Raw genomic sequence first — 23,682 nt, forward strand, 5'->3', positions numbered from 1 at the left:
CACCCAACACTGCCATAATGAGAACAGATACTATAAGCAGACCACTATCTTGTATTGTGTGAACATTGTGAAAGCATCAATTGACAGATCACAGAAAATTAAAATTCCCAACTAAAAACATGTCTTCAGATTTGTACATTCCAACATGGAATCACAAAAAACAAGTAACATGAAAAAATAAGTCAACCTGTCTCACACAATAATGAACAACTTCATGGTAAAAGAGTCAAACTATAGTAAAGTCAATGAAATCTTAAAAAATTAACTCAAGACACTGATAATAAAATGATCAATGAAATTAAACATCTAAGTGAATGCAAAGAAAATTTAAATAACAACTGAAAGAAACAAGGGAGTTAATGAAGGATATGAAAGAGCAAAACAAGAAAGATATAGAAAAATCACATTTAAATTCCAGGAGGAAAAAAAGCTCAAAAAACCAATTTACAAAATATAAAAAATCAGTTGAGAACCTCAGTAATAGAGTGGAGCAAACTAAATGTAGTATATCTTAGATTAAGGATATGACATCAATTAGATCACTCACATAAAGGCAAAGAAAACACTAACATGAAATATTATGAAAAATAGGTCACTCAAAGGGGAGGTCACATAAGACAGAAGAGGGTAAAAGAAGGAACTTAAGATGCTGAATATGGTTGATGTACTGTCTATACAAGAATGAAAATAGAAGTTTTAAATCAGTTAAACCACCATAAGAAAGAGGCTAAGGATGTAAATAGAGGAAATGAATCAATTTGTGTTGTAATACATACATACATAGAAATGTCACAAGAAAACTCTCTGTATAGCTATCTTAAACAAGCAAAAATATCATATTTTTTTTCTTTTTTCTTCTACTAAATTGGAAAACAGGAAGGCAGTGCAAGTCCTGTTGGGGATGGGGGGTTGGTACTAGTAGGAAGGGGAGGTGGTGGGAAAATCGTGTAAGAAAATGAATATGGTAAAAATACTGTGTACACATGTATGTAAATGTGAAAAATAACACCTATTGAAACTATTCCAGATGTGAGTGGAGAGGGTTTAAAAGAGAACCATGGAAGGAAGGGGTGAATACAAGTATGATATATTGGATATATTGTGAGAACTGTTGTAAATACCTCAATGTAACCCTGTGCAGAACAACAATTTAGAACAAGAACACTGGACACCATCTACAAAACAAACACTTGAGGAATATTGAAAAACAATAAGAGATACAAGCTCAAGGAATCAAAAAATATTTGTTAAACAATAACAGAAAATTTCTCCAATGATCTAAGAGGCTTCCAGAACACCAAACAGATAAGATTAAAATACAAACATTATAAGACATATTATTGCTATAAAACTAAATATACAGAAAAATAGAAGAGAAGTTTTGGGTCCTGCAATTTTTTTTTTTCATTTTTCTTTTATTATTCATATGTGCATACAAGGCTTGGTTCATTTCTCCCCCCTGCCCCCACCCCCTCCCTTACCACCCACTCCACCCCCTCCCGCTCCCCCGCCCTCAATACCCAGCAGAAACTATTTTGCCCTTATCTCTAATTTTGTTGTAGAGAGAGTATAAGCAATAATAGGAAGGAACAAGGGGTTTTGCTGGTTGAGATAAGGATAGCTATACAGGGCATTGACTCACATTGATTTCCTGTGCGTGGGTGTTACTTTCTAGGTTAATTCTTTTTGATCTCACCTTTTCTCTAGTTCCTGGTCCCCTTTTCCTATTGGCCTCAGTTGCTTTAAGGTATCTGCTTTAGTTTCTCTGCATTAAGGGCAACAAATGCTAGCTAGTTTTTTTTAAGCTTTTTATTAACATAGCATAGTGTACAGGAGAGTTCATTGTGGTATTTCCACATGCAATGTACCCTGGTTAGATTTTTCTATAACATCGTTCTCTCTCATCCACCTCCCTGCTTCTTAAAATGACTTCAGTAGGTTTCACTGTTCCATGTTCATATATCAGCTGTATACACCTTCCTCTACTCTCATTTAACCTTTCCTTCCCACTAATTTCCTCCCCTAACATGACCTGTTTTACATTCCTATTCCTATATTTTTATTGTTTAAGTGTATGTTCATTGTGCAGAGGGGTTTTGCCTTGGTATTTCATTTGTAAATATACTGAAATTCAATCAACGTACAACCTTCAGTTTCTCTTCTCTTACCATATATTGTTCAACAGCTTTCAGTGTGTTTTGTTGTGCTTTGATCCTACACAGATGGAATGCATGTCAATATTTTTTAATGTCTATCATTCTCTTCTATATTTCATCGTTCCTTAGTCTCTTCAAACAGGCCCACTATGAGAAACATCAGAACAAGGAAAAATATTGAAAACTCCAAGAGAGAAGAAGTCATAGACAAACCTAGAAACGTGTTAGAAAAAAATGCAGCATATTCAACAAATGATGCTGGGTGAACTGGATATCCATGATCAGAAGATTGAAACTATGCCTTGGCACTCTGAAAAACAAAGTAGTCAGACACCACTTTGATGCTGAGCTGACTGGAGGGCTGTCTCCAGAGGAGAGCAGCCCCAAATGTTCTTTGCTGTCATCTTTTCTTAAGCAAATTATTGGACTTTAACATCTCTTTGCAGAGCAGAAAGGCAAATTTAGTAACAAAGTGTTTTTCAGAAGTAAATACAGAAAAGATATTTGTAAGTACAAGAACATGTAGTTTCCTAAGAAACTTTCTATGTCATTTACTGGTAGACCACAGCTGGATAATAGTTCAGTGCCATTTATGGCATTGTGAGCAAAGTCTCAAGGGCAAGGAACTTGACTGACATTTCAGCTTTTCCTGTGAACCTTCCCCTGAGGCCTACAATTCCTCTAAACATACTCCAACATTTCCCTCCTTTTGTTGTGCTGAGTGGAAGCAGCAGGAAAGTATTCTTCACTGGAAAAATATGCAGCCATTGCCAACACTGCTTCAGACTGGTGAAAAAAAGAGAACAGAGAGACAATCAGTTTGACTATTAAGAGACAAAACACAACAACAATTATATCCATGCCAACCACTATCCAAGTTTGTACATTAAAGCCATTAAACCAATGTTGGGGCTGAAATAAATAATATTAGTGGTTTAATGTAGTTATGGTGGACTTTTTTTGTAATTTGTAAATTAGGCTCAGCAAGAACTGATGTAGGTGTTTAAGGGAAGACTATAAAGGTGTATTAAGCTTTTAAAATTGGACATGAATATCATTTCAGTTAATGCTACAATGATAGGGAAGGAATGTTACACAAAATGAGGAAAATCCAGCCTCACATGATAGTCTGGATCTAGTCCATAATGCTTGTTGATGTTCTCCTGACCAAAGAATAGCAGCCTCCAGGGCTTCCAGCCACGTTAGAATTTTTTGATCAATATGCACCTGTCCCTCCAATTCAAACGTAGTATTTTGCATGTATTGATTATTGTGATGTACCATTTATAAAGTTATAGATAATGAGGCCACAGCCATGGATGCAAGAGCAGTTACAGCAAGGATTGCAGCTGTGAGTAGTCCTATGAATCTTTTAGACTATTTATTCTGGTCTTCAAGAACAGTTACAAGTTGTTGCAACATTGATCCACCTTCCCATGGCCTACTCAGATTCACCAGAATACATGCTTGTGCACGTTGTCATGCCACAAACACAGGTGTCAAATTCTTTTCAGTTACATTTTGAGTGGTAAAGCAAGGGGTTAGCAAGTGACATTCTCCTGAAAAGTAAGGTTATGACTGTCAAGATTTGGGTGTTCTAATGTAAGTAAATATATATATATGAAAGAATGGTATAAATGACTATATCTTTGGTGAAATCTGTTAAATTTCAATTAAATCTTCCCCATGTGAAGGAGGCAGGTCCATGTCTGTAAATGCTCTTGATGAAGGGTAGCCCTCTTTTCCATGATGTTATTTTTATAGGAAAATATGCCCTGTTTCGTACTTAAGTCTTAGGAGAGAAAGCATCGGACCAGAGATATTGATAGGGTATAGATCAATTCCATGTTTTCCTTTCCCAGGTTTTATTGGCTCCCATAACCATAGCCCTAGAGCCCCCAGTTTTCTAGGTTAAGAGTGTGTGATAACCCAATGGTTGTATAATTGTGGATCTAAAAATGTCCCATGAAAAACCATCAAAGCCCCCTGTTTCCAACCAAGGTCAAGAACAAGCAGGTATGGCAGATTTTTGTTTCTTCAATCCTGCTTGCATCTCACCACCCACACCCACAGTCTGGATAAACATTTGATATTTAATGGCATCAACCCTAGAAACATTTTAGGAGTTTTCAGGACACTGTTCATGTACCATTATTTGTGTATGGGAATACAAGAGCTGCTGATTTTGGCTTTGGTATCAATGTCCTTATAAAAACAGAGAAATCCCTTTTAAAGGTAATGTTCAATTAATTTGTACCAAATGTGCAGGGTAAATGACACTTTGTTTCCTCAGGAGAAATAGGAATCTAGTGTCCTACATTAAAAGCTGTGTCATTAGAAGAGATGGGCAATCCAGAGTCCTCCAAAGAGACTAGGTCAAATATAAGGGGTCCAATAAATGGGCCCAATAATTATGTGCCTCACAGTTGCCTTGAATAAATAGAAAACACTACAAAAAATGATTAATACCTTTTAAGAATTTGCAGTTATACAAGATAAAAGTGCTATAAACATGTTTTCAGGAGTAACGGTATGCCCGTATTTTGGAGTACAGTCTCCACCTTAGAAGTAAGGCATTTAAAATCTCCCAGGATATATTATGTGCTGGGCATTACTTGCATGGCTCTTCTTAGCTGGTGGCAACCCTGTCAGCAAAGTCACTGCCATCTGGTGGAATGAGGTATCAGATTTTTCAGCCCCTCATGCCAACTCATGACAGGGTTTTGTCAGTCATGCAAGTATCCATAATGGACCTATTGAAGAAAGCACAGCAGTGCAGCCTCACCCACAAATTAGTAATGGAACAGGACCAACAGCCAAGTTGGATCTTATCCTGGGTCCTTTTACCATACCTTTGGTTTAGGAAAATAATCCTTTTGCAAAAATGCTTAATAAAAGCCAAAGAAACATTAGACTCTAATTGAAGATGATCCAAGGTGAATAATGCTTTATGTAATCTGTTCCTGGATGTGTCATTGTTCCCCCAACTTTTGTTTTAAAAGAGTTAATTTTAATAATCCATAGGCACATTCTACTATTGCTAGGCAGGAGAATTTTAAGGGATTCCTGTATAGTGTTTAATAACCCATTGTGAAAAGAATTCAGCAAGTGTACAAGATATATATGCAGCACATTATCTGTTTAATTTTTTTTGGTTTGTCCATTATGACAATGCATTATAATAAATGTTGAATAACATGGGAAGCCTTTTTATCATGTTATGCTGTTGCCCAAATAAAACCTGAGTAAGTATCCATGGTGATATAGATGCACTTGCCAAAGTCAATTGGAAGAAACCACTCTAGGGTTAACTCCTAGAGGATAATGATAGGGCGAGTGCTGCTGACAATAGAACAATATTTGGCCTGATTTATTAGAGTAATTGAAAACATTTTTGCCAAGGCCTTTGCACCCTAATGGGAAAGGGGTTGAGATTGTAAAGCAGAGGAAAAGGCTGATGCAATTAACAAGGAATCAGCATGATCATTTCTAGCTGTTAAAGGACCTGGGAGGCCAGAATGACTCCTCATGGAAGACAAAGAAAGGATCCTTTCAGTTATGTAATAAAGATTGAAGAGATAAAAACATATTAATTTTTTATGGGCTATTTTTCCACCCAAACTGGATATCCAGATATCCAATTAAGTTTGAGTGGGGGGATTTCAGCATCGGCCATTACCCTAAATTTGTTTGTATAGTAATATTTTATTGAGATAACAAGTCTCAGCCCCATAGGGACATGGGAAGATCAAGAACATATGGAACAATAAGTGCCACATATTTTTCCAAGTCACAGTCCCAGATAGGTCCCTTGCTTTAAAGAGAAAACCCTATATCACCTATTCCCATAACACCCTGTGTCTGCAATACCTTGTATTTTCTTTTAGTCAAGGGTTAATAGTTAAAGTGTGGGTATTATCTTGAATGGGCATGGCCCAAAAGGATGTTACCCTGGTACTATCAAAGCCTTTATCCCCCTCAAGGAATTTCCCCAGTTTTAGGTAACCAGCCTGGCAGCAGAAGCAGCTGAGCAAGATGAGTTCCAGCTGGAATAAGATAATTCATAGAAGTAACCATAATTTGAAGATTGCCTATATAATCTGAATCAATAATCCCTGGCAAGACAATAATACCTTGAGATATGAAACCTGATTGACCCAAGATGCGTCCTACCAAGCCAGAGGGCAAAGGCCCCACCACTGCCCTGGCAGGCGACCAAATTAAGCCCCACACTGCCATTGCTAACACTTAAGAGGTCTTGGATATGAAACTCTCATGGAATGGATTGTCTTTGAGTGAGGTATCCATTCCTCTGCATGGATGATCCATGTCTGAGGTTGACCCTTGGTTTTTATACTGGCATGAGGACCTATGCCCCTCTTCTTGTTTCCATGATTCTGGTTGCCCTATATGTCTACACTTGATCTTCACTGACTTAACGAATGAAATCCCCTTCTGCAGCAGGGGCATTTTTGTTTAGGTTTGGGCTGACTTTGGGTTTTGCATTCACTTTGAAAATGTCTTTCCTTACTACATTTAAAGCATTTTTGAGATTGAAAAGCAGTGGCGGATAGTATTGCTTTGTGAGATTAGGTCCCTAAGTTTTGACATGCGCTAATCATGTCAGCAATATTAGGGTTTTGATACTTAAGAGGGGCCATTTTACAATCTTCATTGGCATTTTCGTAAGTCAATTGAAGAGTAAGAACATTTTGTGCTTCCATGTTATCAATCTGTCTCATAACTGCATTCTGTAGTTTTTCAACAAATTGCATACAAGGTTCAGTGGCTCCCTACCTAATTGAAGCAAAGGTACCTTGAGGGGTCTGAGAATCTGGAATGCATGACCAGTCTCCCATTGCTGCCACAGCTTTGAGTAAAAGCTAGAGAATCCATAGTAATCAGTGCTTGAATTGTGAAATATGGGCCTTCCCCATAAGAATATCAATGCCAATTGGAACATTATTTCTAAGGCTTTCCATACTATAGTAGTGGCAATGTCTATATTTCTGTAGCCTCAAGGAATATTGAGCAGTAGATAGTACATTTTTAATAAGAGCTCTCCAGTTCCAATGAATCATATCACATTCTCCTTTACTGCCTTCAACAATGTCTTTTGTAAGGTACTACTAACTCCATTTTCTTTAATGCTTCAAGAACTTTGAATACAGAAAAAGAAAGAAGATCATGTGTTGGCAAATGAATGACCTTGTACTCTCATTAAAGGGAGCACAGCCATGACACCCTCTAATTCCTGTCCTTCTTTAACCATTACTTCTACCAGAGATAATGGCATTTCTTTGGGGAAGTCTATTGATATATTCTGGGCTTCAGGGTAAGAGGGCTTCACATAAGAGGGAGTCTTGAAGAAGGAAGTGTGGCAGATTAGCTGCTGGTGGCAGCCAGTATGTCCAGCCATTTTGGTGGGTTTTCCTATAAGGCTCAGATGGCCAAATGGCAGAGCTTTTAAATATGTAAATGATTAATCTTAAAGGTGCCTAAATCATTCCTCAGCTATCTATTTATATGTTCCCAATCCTTAATATCAAGGGATCCTTCTGCTGAGTACCATGGGCAGTGATGATACACTGTATTAAGAAAATCAATAAGCTCTCTTTCTGACACATTGCATCCAGCTGAACATAAAAGCATCCAAAATTGCTCTTTGTGTACTGTCTGAGTGATAATGTGAAGCACCCACAGTGAAAGGAAAAAAAACCAAAATAATGAAGCATCAGAGTGAAAGGGCAAAGCATTAGGATACTGAGAGTATGAGATTTCTTCCTTTAGTTCCTTTGCAGGAATCTATTACATGTACTTCTTAACTGGATGCGTGGATGTCCTTTCCCTTACCCAGGCTTGAGAAACTCTGGCATAGCTGACTGCTGTTGAAGCACCTCACACAGCGCACCATTTGCCTCTGTGTGCTGAAAAACAAAAGTACTCAGACACCAGTTTGATGCTGAGCAACCCGCAGGGCTGTCTCCAGAGGAGACCTGCTCAGAATCCTGGTTACAAATTATCTGACCTTAATATCTCTGCTTTCTATTTAAAAGGGCAGAAGGGCAAATGTAGTAACAATGGGTTTTTTAGAAGTAAATATACTGAAGATGTTTGTAAGTACAGTACAGGTAGTTTCTTGAGAAACTTCCAATGGTATTTACCAGTAGGCCATAGGGGAATAATACAGTGCCTTTTAGGACATTGTGTGACATTGTGTGTGAAGTCCCAAGGACAAGGAACTTGGCTGACTTTTCAGCTTTTCCTATGAAACTTCCCCTGAAGCTATACTTCCTCTAAACATATCCCAACAAAACTAGACCACTATTTTTCACCCTGTAAAAATGTATTCAAAATTAATGAAAGATTTCAGCATAAGACTGGAAACTTTGCAACTAATACTGGAAAACAATAAAAGATACAGGCAAAGTCAATCATTTTCTGAATAGCATTCCAATTGTTCAGGATAAAAGAGCAAAAATTGACTAATTGGATTATTTGAAACTAAAAATCTTCTGCACATACAAGGAAACAATTACCAGAATGAAGAGACATCCCACAAAAGGGAAGAAACTTTTTGCAAGCTATTCATCAGATTACTATCTCGAAAATACAAAGAGCTGAAAAAATTAAGTAACAAAAAAAACCCAATATTATTAAATGGGCAAATGAATTATATAGACAATTCTCAGAAGAAGTAATAAAAATGGCTAATAAATACAGAATGAAATTTTCAACATTCTTAGCTCCAAAGGAAATGAAAATCAAAATGACCCTGAGATCCCATCTCATCCCAGTTAGAATTGCTATCATCATAATAACAAACAACAACAAATGTTGGCTAGGATGTGAAGAAAGGGAATCCTCATATCCTGTTGTTGGGATTGCGAATTGGTGCAACCACTATGGAAATCAATATGGAAGTTCATTGCAATATTAAAAATAGACAAACATATTACCCTGTTATACCTATCTTGGGCATATATCTGAAGATGTGTAAGTCAACACACATGAGATACCTGCACATGCCTCTTTATTGTAGAACTATTCACTACACCCAAGTTATGGAATCAGTCTAGGTGCCCCAACAACTGATGAATGGAATATCAGAAGTTTTGTAAATGTCACAATGTACCCCCACCCAGCACAACAGAAATACCAAAAAAATGAAGGAAAAAGAGTGAAAATGTCATTTGCAGGAAAATAGATGAAACTGGAGATCATCATGTTGAGTGAGATAAACTTAAAACAAACCCAAAAAGTCCAAACAGGCAGGCACTTAATTGTGTGTATGTAATGAAGTAGATCTCATAGACAGAGAATAAAGTGATGACTATGAAAGACTGTGGAATGGAGTTTTACATAGATGTTGGACAAAAGGCACAAACTTTCAGTACTAAAATACCTATGAGAGATCTATTGTACATAATGATGCATAAAATTAATAACAATAAACCACTTACTTGAGAAAAAATGGAAGTACATCATACACAGTGGAAAAATATTTGCAAGTCACAAAGATGAAAAGGACCAATTGTCCAGACTATGTACAGAACTTTTACATGTCAAATAAAGTAAAATTGACTTACTTGGTAAAGGAACAAGGACGTGGTACATAATAATCTGGCAAGAAGCACCTGAAATTATGATATATATATATATATATATATATATATATATATATATATATATATATATATATATATATATATATATTTGATTACAAATATTCAAAAACTATATAAACCCATTTATCCTAGAAAAATTAAAGGACAAATTTGGTATAGATATAAGTATTCCATATTTCCCATGATAGAAAGAAGATTGGTATTATGAAGAGCAATTTATTCTGTGAACTTGTATAGGAGAGTATTCTCTGAATTAGGAAAACTTTAGCTGAGAATGGAAGGATGAGTTATTGCTAAATGAGGGGAAGTAAAGACAGCACCTGCTAGGATGAGAAAACAGAATGTATTGTTACCTTATCAGGTGATGAACTGGAGGATTTGGGACACCAATGGAATGGAAAACAGAGAATGAGGGGCAGGAGAGATAGTGTGTGAGGCCCATCATAGAGTTTCCTGTAATCACACCCTTTGTCCCTTTCACTTTGGTAAATCCACGTCCATTTACAGGCCTGAGGTTTTGATAGTTTTATCTTGTCATTTGTCCTTCCAGGGAAATACACGGTACTAGTCACATTGTAGTTATTAAACATATACAAATATTGGAAGTATAATAAATATCAAGACCAAAATGTTTACAAGAGAAAAATCATCCAACTTATCATGTTCATGTTTATATGCACAGAAATAAGTAGTGGATTTAAATTAAATGCATTCATAGCTATTTAAATCAATAACACATGATGAATAAGTAATGCCAATTCTAGGAATAGGACTCAGTTTAACTTAAAGATATTTCTTATCATATTTCCTCACAAAACCAGGTCAATAAGGAGAAATCATAGCCATAGATGCAATACATAAATTGCATTTGAGAAAAATTTAACAGCTGTTACCATTGTCACAGCCAGAGATGAGACTGTGGGTAAAAAAAGAAATGAAATACAATTTCCTAAGGCACTAAAGAATGATCGCTTCAAACCACATCAAGTAAGAAATGCTATATGAAAACACTAGAATATTTATCTTAAATACAAGCATATACCAAATCAATCTGCTTCAACTACAATCATTCACTACTTTTCTGCATTTAAAAAGGATTATAAATGTAGGAAAAAGAATTTGAACTAACTGTTGAATGTCGGAAATAAAAACATTATTTGGTAATGCTATTGTGAACATAAATGTGAAATTAAAACCACCCTGATACAGAAGTAACAAGGATTATGATAAATTGAAATTTGCCAATACAATTATTTAGTGAATATAGCAGAAAGATCCAGGGGAAAATGGACAATATGTTATGCATAATGGACCTTTAATGAGTAGTACATGAATAAATAAGTAAAAGTTTTAAAGGGTTGGGTATGTAGCTCAAGTGATAGATTACTTACCTAGTAAGCATGAGGACCTAGATTCAATCATCTATACCACATAAATAAATAAATAAATAAATACTTTCCTATTCTTTCTATTCTACATGAGGTAAAACCCAACACAGAAGCCCTATGTTCCCCTCCTCACTCCACCGGTCTTCATTGGAACACAACTCCTCTCTATGATCTGTTTTCATGGAGGATGAGATCAAACATGTAGAGTGAGGGGCACTAAAAGCATTACTAAATTTTCATCTGTGTCAAGGTTTAGATTGCCAGAGCTCTTCATTATTTAAATTGCTCTATTGTCTTTGCACTTTTCAAACAATTCACCTCTCTTGTGGTACAAATAAAAAAGCAAAGGGGAACGTTTTCAGATAATTTTCTGTTTATATAGGCCATAACCTGAGGAAATGGACTTATTTCCTTCAAGGAAAACCTTTTTTTCATGGTTTTATATTAAAAATAATAAGGTGTCCCCTGAGGAAAGGTTGATTTCAAGCAAAAAAACAACCCCAGGAAAAACTCCATTGTGACATGCCCCTTTTCACAAAATTTGGAGATTTTACAAACAATTTCAAATTTTGCGAAGTTATTTTGTTAAATAATTCATATTACTTTCCTTAATTTATTTATTGTTTAAATTTGTTTATGTATTTATTTAATTTGGCAGACAAAAGTGAATACTTCTTACATATAATAAGATTCTAAAGTACTTTACATTGTGTAATATTTATGGGAGCAATGTAAGTCTAATCTGAATTGTCACTATGAATCTCCCCCCAACATAATGAATCTATCCTAATAAAAACTTTATAACAATATTAACACATGTATCAACTAATGAGGTTTTTATTTCAGTACTTGGGATTAGATCCAGGACTTCTGACATACTAGGCAAGTGCTGTACTACTTGGTCTGTGCCCTCAACTCTTAATTTTTGAGAAAGTGTCTTACTACCTTTCTCCAAATTGATCTCTAACTATCCATCCTCATGCCTCCACCTGCCAAGTGGTTGGAATTATGGACATGAGCCACCATGCTTCATGAGGAGTTATTATTTTTTGGTGAGAATACTTGACATCAGCTCAAAATTTCTCAAGAAAACAATATATGGTCACTTAAAATAGTTACTATGTAATACGATCTCTTGAATTCATTCCTCCTTTCATACACTTAAATAAAGTTTTCTCCAACATCATCCTCCAAATGCCCCAGCAAAGGGAAACAACTTATCTGTCCTCAATTTCTTTAAACCAAGCTTTTTAAAATTTCTAAAATATCAATAAGATTGTGTGATAGTCATCTTATCATGCTTAGTTTATTTCAATTAATATAATGTTCTGCAGGTTCACGCAGATTATAAATGACAGAATTTCTTTTATAGATCCAAATAGAATTTCATTATATATGAATATACCACATTTTCTTTACCCACTTACATGTCTATGAACACATAGGTTGATGTTGTGTGTTGGTTATTGTAAAGACTAATTCAAAACAAAGGAGATGAGACAGATTTTCAATATCCTAATTTCACTTGAATATATGCCAGTAGTGGAATCACTAAGATTACATGGTAGTTTGATTTTTAAGTTTTAGAGGTATCAATATATTGTTTTATGACATTTTTCTCATGTACATTCTGATCACCATGTGAAAGTACTTCATTTTCTCCATATCCATCCAAACTGTTATCATTACCAGTGCATATTAATTGTACCCTTCCCAAGTAGTGATTCTTCATTCAGGTTATCTTTTTTAAAATTTACACATAAAGGAGAAAACATACAATGCATGGGTTTTTGTGCCTGTCTTATTTTTCTACACTTCTTTGTATAGCTTTTATTTCTTGTTTTTGCTTACTACTCTGCTAAGAGTTCAAGCACTATACTGCATAAGAGTGGAAAGAGGAGACACTCTTCTCTCATGCCCAACTTTAGAGGAAATCTGATTTTCCTTGTTAAATACAATGTTGGCAAAACTATTTTTCATACATACTTTTTATTATATTGAGATATGTTCCTTCTATTCCTAGTGTCTTTGAGAGTTTTATCAAAAGTGGATTATGAAGTTTTGTTAGTTATTATTTTTAGCATCTATTAAGGTAATTATGTCATTTTTGATTCTGATTCAATTTATGTGCTGTATTACACTTACTGATTTATCTATGATGGACCATCTTTGCATCCCTGGAATGAAATCAAATTGTTCATGTGATATTATCATTTTTAATGTTTTTGGAATTTTGCTTGGTAGTATTTTATTAAGAATTTTTTGCATCTAAGTTTATCAGGGATTTTGATTCATAGTTTCCTCTTTTTATTGTGTCACTATCCAATTTTCCATCAGGGTAATACTAGATTCATAGAATTGGTTTGGTAGCATTCTCTCCTTTTGTATTTTTTGGAAGAATTTGAAGAGCATTCGTTTTAGTTATTTAAAGGTCTGGTGCAATTAATCCATGAATCCTTCCAGTCTTTGGGTTTTCTTTGTTGGAAGATTCTATTATCAATTCCATCTCATGACTTGTTATACATTAGTTTAAGTGGCTCATTTACTGTAGGTTTGATTTTGGTAGGTCATATGCATCTAGAAATTTATGCATTTATTTTAGATTTTTCAATTTGTTGAAATATAAGTTTTCTTTTTTTTTTCTTATAATTTAAGTACTTTATTAATTTCTTAAAGTTACTGTTTTTCTTTTTTTTTCATTTTTCTTTTATTATTCATATGTGCATACAAGGATTGGTTCATTTCTCCCCACTGCCCCCACCCCCTCCTTACCACTCACTCCGCCCTCTCCCTCCCCCCCCAATACCCAGCAGAAACTAGAAATATAAGTTTTCAAAGTTATTCCTAGTGATTCTTAGATTTGACTGGTATCTATGATTATGTTACTTTTTCAACTCTAATTTTACTAATTTGGGTCTTGTATCATTCTTGCCTTTGAAACAAGTTTTGTCAGCCTTTTTTCTTTTAAAAGGAACCAATTCTTTGTTTCACTGGCTCTCTGTATTATTTTTGGTCCCATTTCATTAATAATCTCAGCCTGGTTATATTTATTTCCATCTACTAATTCTAGGCTTAGCTTGTTCTTGCTTTTTCAAGAACTTAGCGTGCATAATTAGGTTATATATTTGAAATTTCTCATTTTTAATGTAGGTACTCATAGCTACACACTTCCCTCTTACAACTGCCTTTGTAGAATCCCACAGGTTCTGGTATGTTCTACTTTTATTTTCATATGGTTCTACACTTTTTAAATTTTCTTCCTCAATTTCTTCTATAACCCACAGATTCTTCAATGTGTATTGTTGAATACTCCCATTTGTTTAATTTATGTAGTTTCTCTTGCTACTGATGTGTAATTTTATTACATATGTTATCACATGATTTAATAGTTTACTTAAATTTTTATATTTGGTTATGTTAGGGTCAGGGACAACAAATCAGAATGCTGCAAGAACACTCAACCAAAATGCTGGCTTCTAAAAACTAATTAGCATATGGATTGAGCAATGCCTTGTAGAGAATGGGTGAAAACCTCAGATCACCTCATTTCTCAGGCACTTTCTATTGTGACCCTTCCAACTTTGGGGGCTCTATTCTCCCACTTTATACTCTACTATTTCAATAAAATCTCCCACTTTACATTTTTAAAAATTGTGTTTGTTAAGGGTACTTTATAGCTTAAGATGTGATGTATTTTAGAGAGTTCCATTTGCTGCTGAGTAGAATGTTTACTTACTGTTGGTTGATGGAATATTGTATAGATGTCCATTTGATCTATGGTTCCAGTCAACTGATTCTCAAACAAAGCCAGAAAACCATAGATTTGGAATGGATTGCCTCTTCAACAAATAGTGACCTGAAGACTGGACTTCCACATGTAGAACATGTAAGCAAGATCACTGTTTCTCATCCTAAAACAATCAGCTGAATGTGGACCACATTTAAACCTAACCACTAATGCTCACTCTAAAATAACCAACTTAAAATGTACCAGTAACCATAATGTAGGACCTAAAACTGAAAGTACAAGAAGGAAGCCTACATAATCATTTGTATTAAGGAATTCATTCATAAATATTTCAGTATGACCCTTTGGAAGTATCACAAATATCTCATTTTTCCTATTGTGATATAATATCTTACCTCATATACAATGTTAAACTTCAAACAGATCTGGATGAAAATGTAGATAGATGTGCCAATATGGCAAAAAAAAATGATAGCTAGTCAATCATTCTAGGCCTAACACAGTCCTGACTGTGTTTTTGTACTTTGAACCAAAGGGGACCAGCTCAAAGTATGTAACTAGAGATGGGAAGGGAAGCTCGTGTTTCCATGTTGCTCTCTGTTCTGGGCTATTGGCCATCAACTTAAAGCATTGGCTTCTTCATTGGCTCATTTTAAATTTAGAACTCCTAGTTTTTCACAGATAAGAGAGTTTTTAAAAATTTGTCTTTGTTTTTTTTTCATTATATTGTTCACTTATGACTCTCAAACCTAGCTGCATTTGATTTTATTTCTTCTAAGAGGCACATGTGTAGATTTGAGCAGGCATCTCTTAACACTTAATCTAGTAAAGTCATTCTGGAGATGTGAATTTGTACTTCCCATAAAAGGTCCTTCCTGAGAAGCATTTAATCCAATCCCTCCATCTGTGCCTGTCACAATACTCCTATGGATTAGCTTTCTAGTTTTATTTTTAATGTTACTTCCACATGAAGCTTGTCCAATTTTCATATTAATGAGAATATTTACAAATGCATTCTCACTCAAATCTGCTAATGTTAATCTCATATTATCTTCTTTGAAAAATAAAATAATTTAGCTAATAAAAAATAAGAAAACCTAGGTTAAAAAATCTAATATATTGGCATAGAGGAAAGAAAAGCTAGAATTGAGAATCCAGGAAAGAAAAGCTAGAATTGAGAATTGAATTACATCAAATTTTAATGACTATCCACAGCATAGGAACCAATCAACATATTAAAGAATTAACTTACAGGATAGGACAAAATCTCTGTCAGTTCTTCATCTTACAAAGTACTAATTTCTGTAATATATAAAAAGTCAAAAGATAAGGATAATAAATAAAAATGGCAAATTATCTGAATAGATACTTCTCAAAAGATGATGCATACATCACAATGAAACCCATTTATAGTATTAATGTATGCTAATTCAAAAGCATAATGAAACTATTTTTAAAAAATGTAAGGAGTTATTCAGTGCCCATCACAGTTCCTGGAATGCATTCAGCAGTTAAAAATGTTTACTGAATAAAATCATATATTAAAAACAGATAATCTTATAAGTAAGAATTTTAGAAATATAATGAACATATTAAATAAATACAGCCAAAAAATTCCTACAAGCGTTTTCTATTTTCCATCTACTTTCCAGAGAAAATGACCAGTAAGAACCTTACGAGTGCCACATGAAACTTATTTATCATAAGGGATGAAGAGAGTATTTATGAAGGCCTTTCCTAAAAAAAGACCACTAAACTGAGAATTGAAGGACCATTAGTAGGACTCAGTCAACCATTTTCAGGCCTTTTTATTTCTCTATAAACCTAAATATCTTTCCCTGTAATGCCATTTACACAGACAGAATAAAAAAAACCTAGCACATTTCACTGACATGTGTCTTTTATTAATGGCCTGTTTCATAAAATCATCTAGTGAAATCTTTCAAAACACATTCAATATAAAGGAAAGTTGGACGCTGATCTATGTAACACATAATAATTAACTCAGTAATGTATGAATAGTGTGAATAGAACAGGCAAGATTATAAAATTCTTAGAAGAAAACTAAAATGTCTTCCTTACCTTAGGTTCTTTGAAATGATACCAAACACATAAGCAAGAAAATTAACAAATACATGTATTTTCTCAGGGTTTGAAAATCACAATTCCAACTTTCAGGATTAAGAAATTCACAATATTGGCCTTAGAGAGCACAGTGTCCATTTAGTTTTAACGTCAGTGATCCATGAAGGACAAGAGACTGCTCGGCTGAGGAGTTTTCCCAGGGCCCCCTTCACATCCTTGTTCCTTAGGCTGTAGATGAAGGGGTTCAGCATGGGGGTGACCACAGTGTACATCACTGAGGCAATTGTGTTTCTCTGGGAAGAATGGGTCACAGCAGAGCTGAGATAAACCCCAAATGCTGTTCCATAGAACAAGGAGACCACACTGAGGTGAGACCCACATGTGGAAAATGCTTTATACTTGCTCACAGTGGAGGACATCCTCAATAAGGAGGAGACAATTTGTGAGTAAGAGAAGAGGATTCCTGTGACAGAAAACACACCAAGCAGTGCAGTCACCACATTCAGAAATGCATTATTCAAAATGGAATCAGAGCTGGTCACTTTGAGAACCTGAGCCAATTCACAGAAGAAATGGGGGATTTCAGTGCCTATGGAGAAAATCAGTTGCTTTATCAGTAGAATATGAGTCAGGGAGATCCAAAACATTATGGTCAAAGGCACCAGAACTAAGAGGCCACAGACCCAGGAGTTCATGATGACTGTGTAGTTCAGGGGGTAACAGATGGCCACAAATCTGTCATAGGCCATCACAGTCAGTAGAAAATTATCCATTCCTAGAAAAACATTTAAAAAATATACCTGAGTAAGGCATTCTGTGTAGGAGATAACTTTGCTCTGTGCCAGAAGGTTCACCAACATCTTTGGAATTGTGGTAGAGGTTAAACAGATGTCAACAAATGACAGGTTACAGAGGAAGAAATACATGGCTGTGTGGAGGTGAGAGTCAGTGGTGGTGGCCAGGATGATAAGCAGGTTCCCAAGCACAGTGATCATATACATCGACAAGAACAGCACAAATAGAATGGGCTGCAATTCAGGATCATCTGAAAGACCCAGTAGAAGGAATTGTGATATTCTTGTTTGGTTCTCTATTTCCATATAGTTGGTGTATCTTCTAAGGGAAGGTAGTAAGAACAACATTCAATGACCAGTCCACCATATTCTTAGCTAGTTATCACTTTATGATGTCACCTGTGGCTGGATATCCTTCATCCTCTATTGATTCCTTTCAATGTTTCTCATTTACACATAGAAGTAGCAGTCCATTTCTCTTTCAAATACTAATTTTGACTTAATTTAATCACTAGAAATATCTCTCTTTTATCAACTGCCTAGCTTACATTCTCATTATTATTTTTTGAACATGTGCCATTTCTTTCTTTGAGTCACTCAAAATAATTCAAGGAAATTTATGTATTTTTCTCTTGTTATCAATACTTCCTTATGCTATACTTCGACAGTAGTAATTAAACATACATCTTTAATTGAAACCAACTTTATTATGTGACTTGAAACCTCATAGATATATGATAGATCTCTTTCAGTGAGGAAGCTACCTAAAGCTGTGGTATTTCTTACTACCTTATTTCTGAGTTTTAAAAATGCATTGCTGCTCAATAAGGATCTAAGTAAACATAGTATTCATTATTATTTAAAAACTCCTCCTTTATGATATTATAAATATATAATGTAAATATATACGATATATATAATTTAAATGGAAATTGTTATATTTATGATCCAGACTTTCCTGAGTAATGTTTTCTCCTACCCATACACCTTAATCTTTGTGACATTGGGAAAGTTATTTAAAGTCTCTTATCTGCAAGTATCTCACCTCTTCATCAGGAGCTTTAAGTATGCATTAAGACCAAATTTTATTTAGATAAAGTGATGTTCCTATTATTTCCTGTGACATATGTGGATTTCATAAATGTGAGATCTTTCTAAACAGCATCTTGCTACATAGTCCAGACTGGCCTCAAACTCACAATCCTCCTGCTTTAGCCTTCTGAGTGCTAGAATTATAGTTTGTCCCCAATGAACTCCTGTTCTTAACATCTCAACAAATCTGTTTGTCATTTGACAGTATCCCTCCCATAGTAGGGTGGCCAGCATGCTTGAAATTTTAACCACTGCAAAAACAACAGGTTGGTTTCCCAATTTGACCTCCATAGAGCATTTATAATTAATGACTATCCTGGTGGCTTCCTCTATCTGATAATGCCTGCTGAGTGAATACTTCCAAGAAGTTTAAAGAACATGTAAGGTAGAATAAGAGGAAACAAAAGCATACCACTATTTAAGTCAAATGGAAGGCATATATGATTGTTTGTGCTCATGTATCTCTGAAATATATTGTATTAAAACAACCAGATGGACTGCTTGTGCTTACCACAGACTGTGTTCTTACACTGACTGTATATAAAAAGGAGGCAAAGTACACCTACCCCATATGTACCTCAGCCCAGGCCCTATGCCTTGTCTGTATTGTGAATGGGGAGACATGGGTTGGGAGAAAAAAACAACCAGACTAAATTGTTAATATATGCAATTTATAGATTTGTGAAAAATACTCAAAATTAGGTAAATCTATTCATCCTAGAAAAAGAAAAGGGAAATGTAAGGTTGGAAAAATATCTACATTGCCCATTACAAAAAAGGTCAGTATTATGAATTCCTGGGGAAGGAAAATGAATTAAAGACAGAAAAATTCACTGAAGATTAATTTAGTCTGTGAAGGTGATTTGGAGAATATATTCTAAGAGAAATATTTGAGATCAGACATAAGATGGGTCATTGCTAATCACCCCCAAAGGTAAAGTAAACATTCTAGTATGACAGAACAAAATGTATAATTACCCTACTAGATAATGAGATGGTATTAATGAGGATTTTACAGGCCACTGTGATGCAGAACAAAGGACAAGAGACAGTAAGGACAAGTGTAAGGTTTACAGTAGAGCTTCCTTTATTCTTCCTTAATGTTCATTTTTCCACCAGGAAATTCATGTTTATTTATGGCTCTGAATGTGTGATTATTGTCTAATTACTTGTTTTTTAAGGGACTTAATACTGTACCTGTCATATTGTACTTTGCTTAATTAACAACATGAATGTTGGAAGGATAATAAATATTGAGACCCAAATATCCACTATAACACAAAAGAGAAATCTTCAAACTCACATGCGTTAATATAATTCAGAACTAAACATAGAAGTCAAATAAAATGCATTAATATGTATATAAAAATAATGAATGCTGTTCATCTACTAATAATTGTAGAAAAAGTATCTACTTTGAGACAGTATATATGCAAACATAATTCATCACAACATTAAGTCAATGAAGTAGACTCAGAAACATAAGCACTAGATATAAAATTCATTTGAAAAAATGTAACATCCAAAACTGTGGGTAACAGTCAGGAGTGAGATTTGTTAAATGAATAACACAAAGAGAAGACTAAGCCAATAAAATTGGTTGTTTAAAACCACACACAAGAGAAAATATTACATTAAACTGTTGCAGTATTTGTGTGAAATTAATGCACATGCAAATGTAGTCTCCTACAATTCAATCACTCAATATTTTCTGAATCTTTAAAGCCTTTGATAATATGAGAAAAGGAAATGGGGCCTATTATGAACATCAGAAAAGTAGTTTAATGATAAATGTATTGTTAAGATTAACATTAAATGATAACTACAACGACATAGAATTGTGAGAATTATCAGTAAATTAGAGTATAAAGCCAAGAGAATCAAAGTCAGCATACTTTAGAGATACTGGCAAACCCATGTTTATCACAGCACTGCTCACAATAGAATTAAGCAATCAGGTGAGGTGTGATCACTGGATAAGTACACAAAGAAAATGTGGTACAATGGAGTTTTACTCAGTCATTAATAATACTGAAACTATGGCATTTCCTGGATAATACATGGATCTGGAGATCATCTTAGTAAGTGAAATAAGACAGTCTCAAAAGAATCACATGTTTTTCTCTCACCTGTGGAAGCTAAGGGAAACCAAAGCAAAACAACCAAGGTTATGAAAGTAAATGTGGTCTCACCAGGAGATGGAAGTGAAAGAGAAAGAGGAGGAAGAAGGGGAGATAAGAAAGAGCAATAGAGGTGGTAAATGTGATCACTATACATTATATGCATTTGCAGAGGTATCATTATGAAACACTTTACCATGTACAGTTTAATATAAGCCATTAAAAAAGATGTCCAGACATAAAGCAAACAGAAATAATAATCAGTAAGTCAAATATGTCATTGAAAATAGGGAGTATAGCCAAATGATCCTATCAAATTTGGAACAAAAAACAGTTCCTTATGCATGGAATTTCAGTGATTGGTTATGAAAAAAATCTTCAGATTAAATAAACTTAACAGTGACCTCCAATTCATAGCTCAGAGTGCAGAAAAGTTGGAGATACTCCAATAACTTACTGGAAAAGAATTCAGATTTCCAAAGAGTTAGAGAAGGACTCAGAGAAATAGCTGAAAGAGACTGGACTGAAGGGAAAGTAAAGGGTCTTCAAAGCACAAGCACTATACCTACATAGACTAAATAAGTATAGAAACCTCCTTACACACTTTCTTTTCTCTTTTCCTTCTTAGTCCACCTGCCCTCACTGCAATACACCAACTCCTTAAAACATGTGTTAATGAATCCTGCTATTCTCCATGACCTGTCCCAGGAAGCCCACATGGGTTTTCTTAGAGTCTGAGAATAGAGAAGGATTTACCACATGTACTAGACACATTATTAAATGCTCTACCCTTTCTAGATTGCAACTCCCGAAGGTGCTCATTTGATATTCTAATTTTTCCACTTTTCATACAATCCAGCTCCCTTGGGGTACAAAGAAAATAGTAAAGTGGAAAATTTTATCTCAATTATATGTTACTGTAGGCAGTCATAGGGGAAATTGAGTTATTTCATCGAAGGAAAAACTTTTTTCTATGTTTGTTTTAAAAGTCAGGACAAGTCCCCTAAGGTAGAGTTAATTTCTACCATGAGCCAATCCCAGGAAACATCTCCTGTGATAACTCTCTTCTTAACAACCTTAAAATTACAGAAAGAGTTTTGAATTCACAATGTAATTGATGAAAAACTTCTTTCCTCTTAATTTTATTAATTTTTTTTCAGATTTACTTATCATTATATTAATATAAATTGACAGATTAAATCACAAATGTATTCTGTACACTATATCTAGAGTACATCACAGATGTATTCTGTACACTATATCTAGAATTGTTTAACATTGTGAATTGACTAATAAAATATTAACATGTACATTTCTTTATTAATTATCATTTCTGTGGTGAGAATATTTTCCATTAGGTCAACATTTTTCAGGAAAAACATATATCATCAATTATCATTAACTGTAGTTGCTGTACTGTAAAGTAGATCTCTTGAAAATATTTCTTTTTAAATAAGTTAAATTCTGAATGCTTTGACCAACATTTCCACCACACTTTCTCCCGGCTGTACCAGCCAGTAGTAACTACACTTTTCCTGTTTCTATGAGATCAGTTTTTCAACTCTACATATGTCAGATCATGTCATATTTATTTTAATCTACCTGGAACAGTTCAACTAATGAGATGTATTTCAGGTTCATCAATGTGATTGTAAATGACAGGAACTTTTTATGTGCCCTACTAGTATTTCATTGTATATATAACCTAGAATTCTTTACCCACTCATCTATTGATTGACACTTATTTTTGTTCCATAGCTTGGCTACTGTGAGTGCAGCTGTAAAATGTGGGAGAAAAGAATTCCTTTAAACATACTAATTTTATCTACCTGTTTACACACTAGTAGGATCAGAGGACCATATAATAATTCTACTTAACTTTTTAAGAAATCTTCATATTGTTTTCTATGTTGATTTTACTAATTTACATTCTTGCCACAAAGTGCAAGTGTTCCCTTTTCTTTATATTATTGTAAGAAATTATCCTTTATCATTTGATAACAATTATTCTAACAGATGTGAATTGTTATCTCATAGTATTTTTCATTTTAATTTACCTAATGACTAGGAATACACAGTAAATTTCATTTCAATTAAAGGACACAAACTAGCTGAATGTATTTTTTATAAACACAGGACCCAACAATGTGCTGTATACAAGAAACTCACCTCACTGGCAAGGACATACACAAACAGAAAACTAAAGGATAGAATGAAAGGTATTACACGCTGATGGAATCAGAAATCAAGCTAGAGTAGCTATACTAACATTCAATAATATAGACATCAAGACAAAATCAGAAAACACAAAATAAATATATAGATAGATCAAAAGGATTATAAAATCAAGAAGATATTAGAATTATCAATATATACACATTGAATATCAGATCAGGGAACACAAGAAAGCAATGCAATATGTCTCCTCTGAATGCTCACGGCTCTCAATCACTGAATGCAAACATGGCTGAAAGTGCCAGAAAGATTTCAAAATTCTACTTTGAAAAATTGTTAGTAAACCTTAAGAGCATTAATCAACAGATGAACAAAGTAAGTAACTCAATTAAGACCTGAATGAGAAAGTCAGCAGTAGATAGAAACTGAGCAAGGATATTGAGATTCAGAAAATAAACAAACAAATATTGGAAGTGAAAATCTCAATAAACTGAAT

The 23,682-nt window shown here is 34.5% G+C and overlaps 1 protein-coding gene and 1 non-coding gene across 2 annotated transcripts; one reads left to right on the plus strand and one right to left on the minus strand.

Moving 5' to 3' along the window:
* Positions 1-17,109: 17,109 nt before the first annotated feature.
* On the minus strand, positions 17,110-18,105 carry LOC109676568 (olfactory receptor 7D4-like). The gene has a single exon (XM_020152926.1). The coding sequence runs from the start codon at positions 18,103-18,105 to the stop codon at positions 17,110-17,112; it is 996 nt and encodes a 331-aa protein (XP_020008515.1).
* A 1,280-nt stretch (positions 18,106-19,385) lies between these two features.
* Positions 19,386-19,517, plus strand: LOC141417104 (small nucleolar RNA SNORA51). The gene has a single exon (XR_012441723.1). It is a non-coding gene; the product is annotated as a small nucleolar RNA SNORA51 (small nucleolar RNA).
* The last annotated feature ends 4,165 nt before the right edge of the window (positions 19,518-23,682 follow it).

This window comes from Castor canadensis, chromosome 14 (assembly GCF_047511655.1).
Source record: "Castor canadensis chromosome 14, mCasCan1.hap1v2, whole genome shotgun sequence".
Classification (NCBI taxonomy): domain Eukaryota; kingdom Metazoa; phylum Chordata; class Mammalia; order Rodentia; family Castoridae; genus Castor; species Castor canadensis.

Excerpts from the sequence above, each read along its gene's own strand:
- LOC109676568 (XM_020152926.1), bottom strand. The coding sequence starts at position 18,105 with ATGGAAATAGAGAACCAAACAAGAATATCACAATTCCTTCTACTGGGT.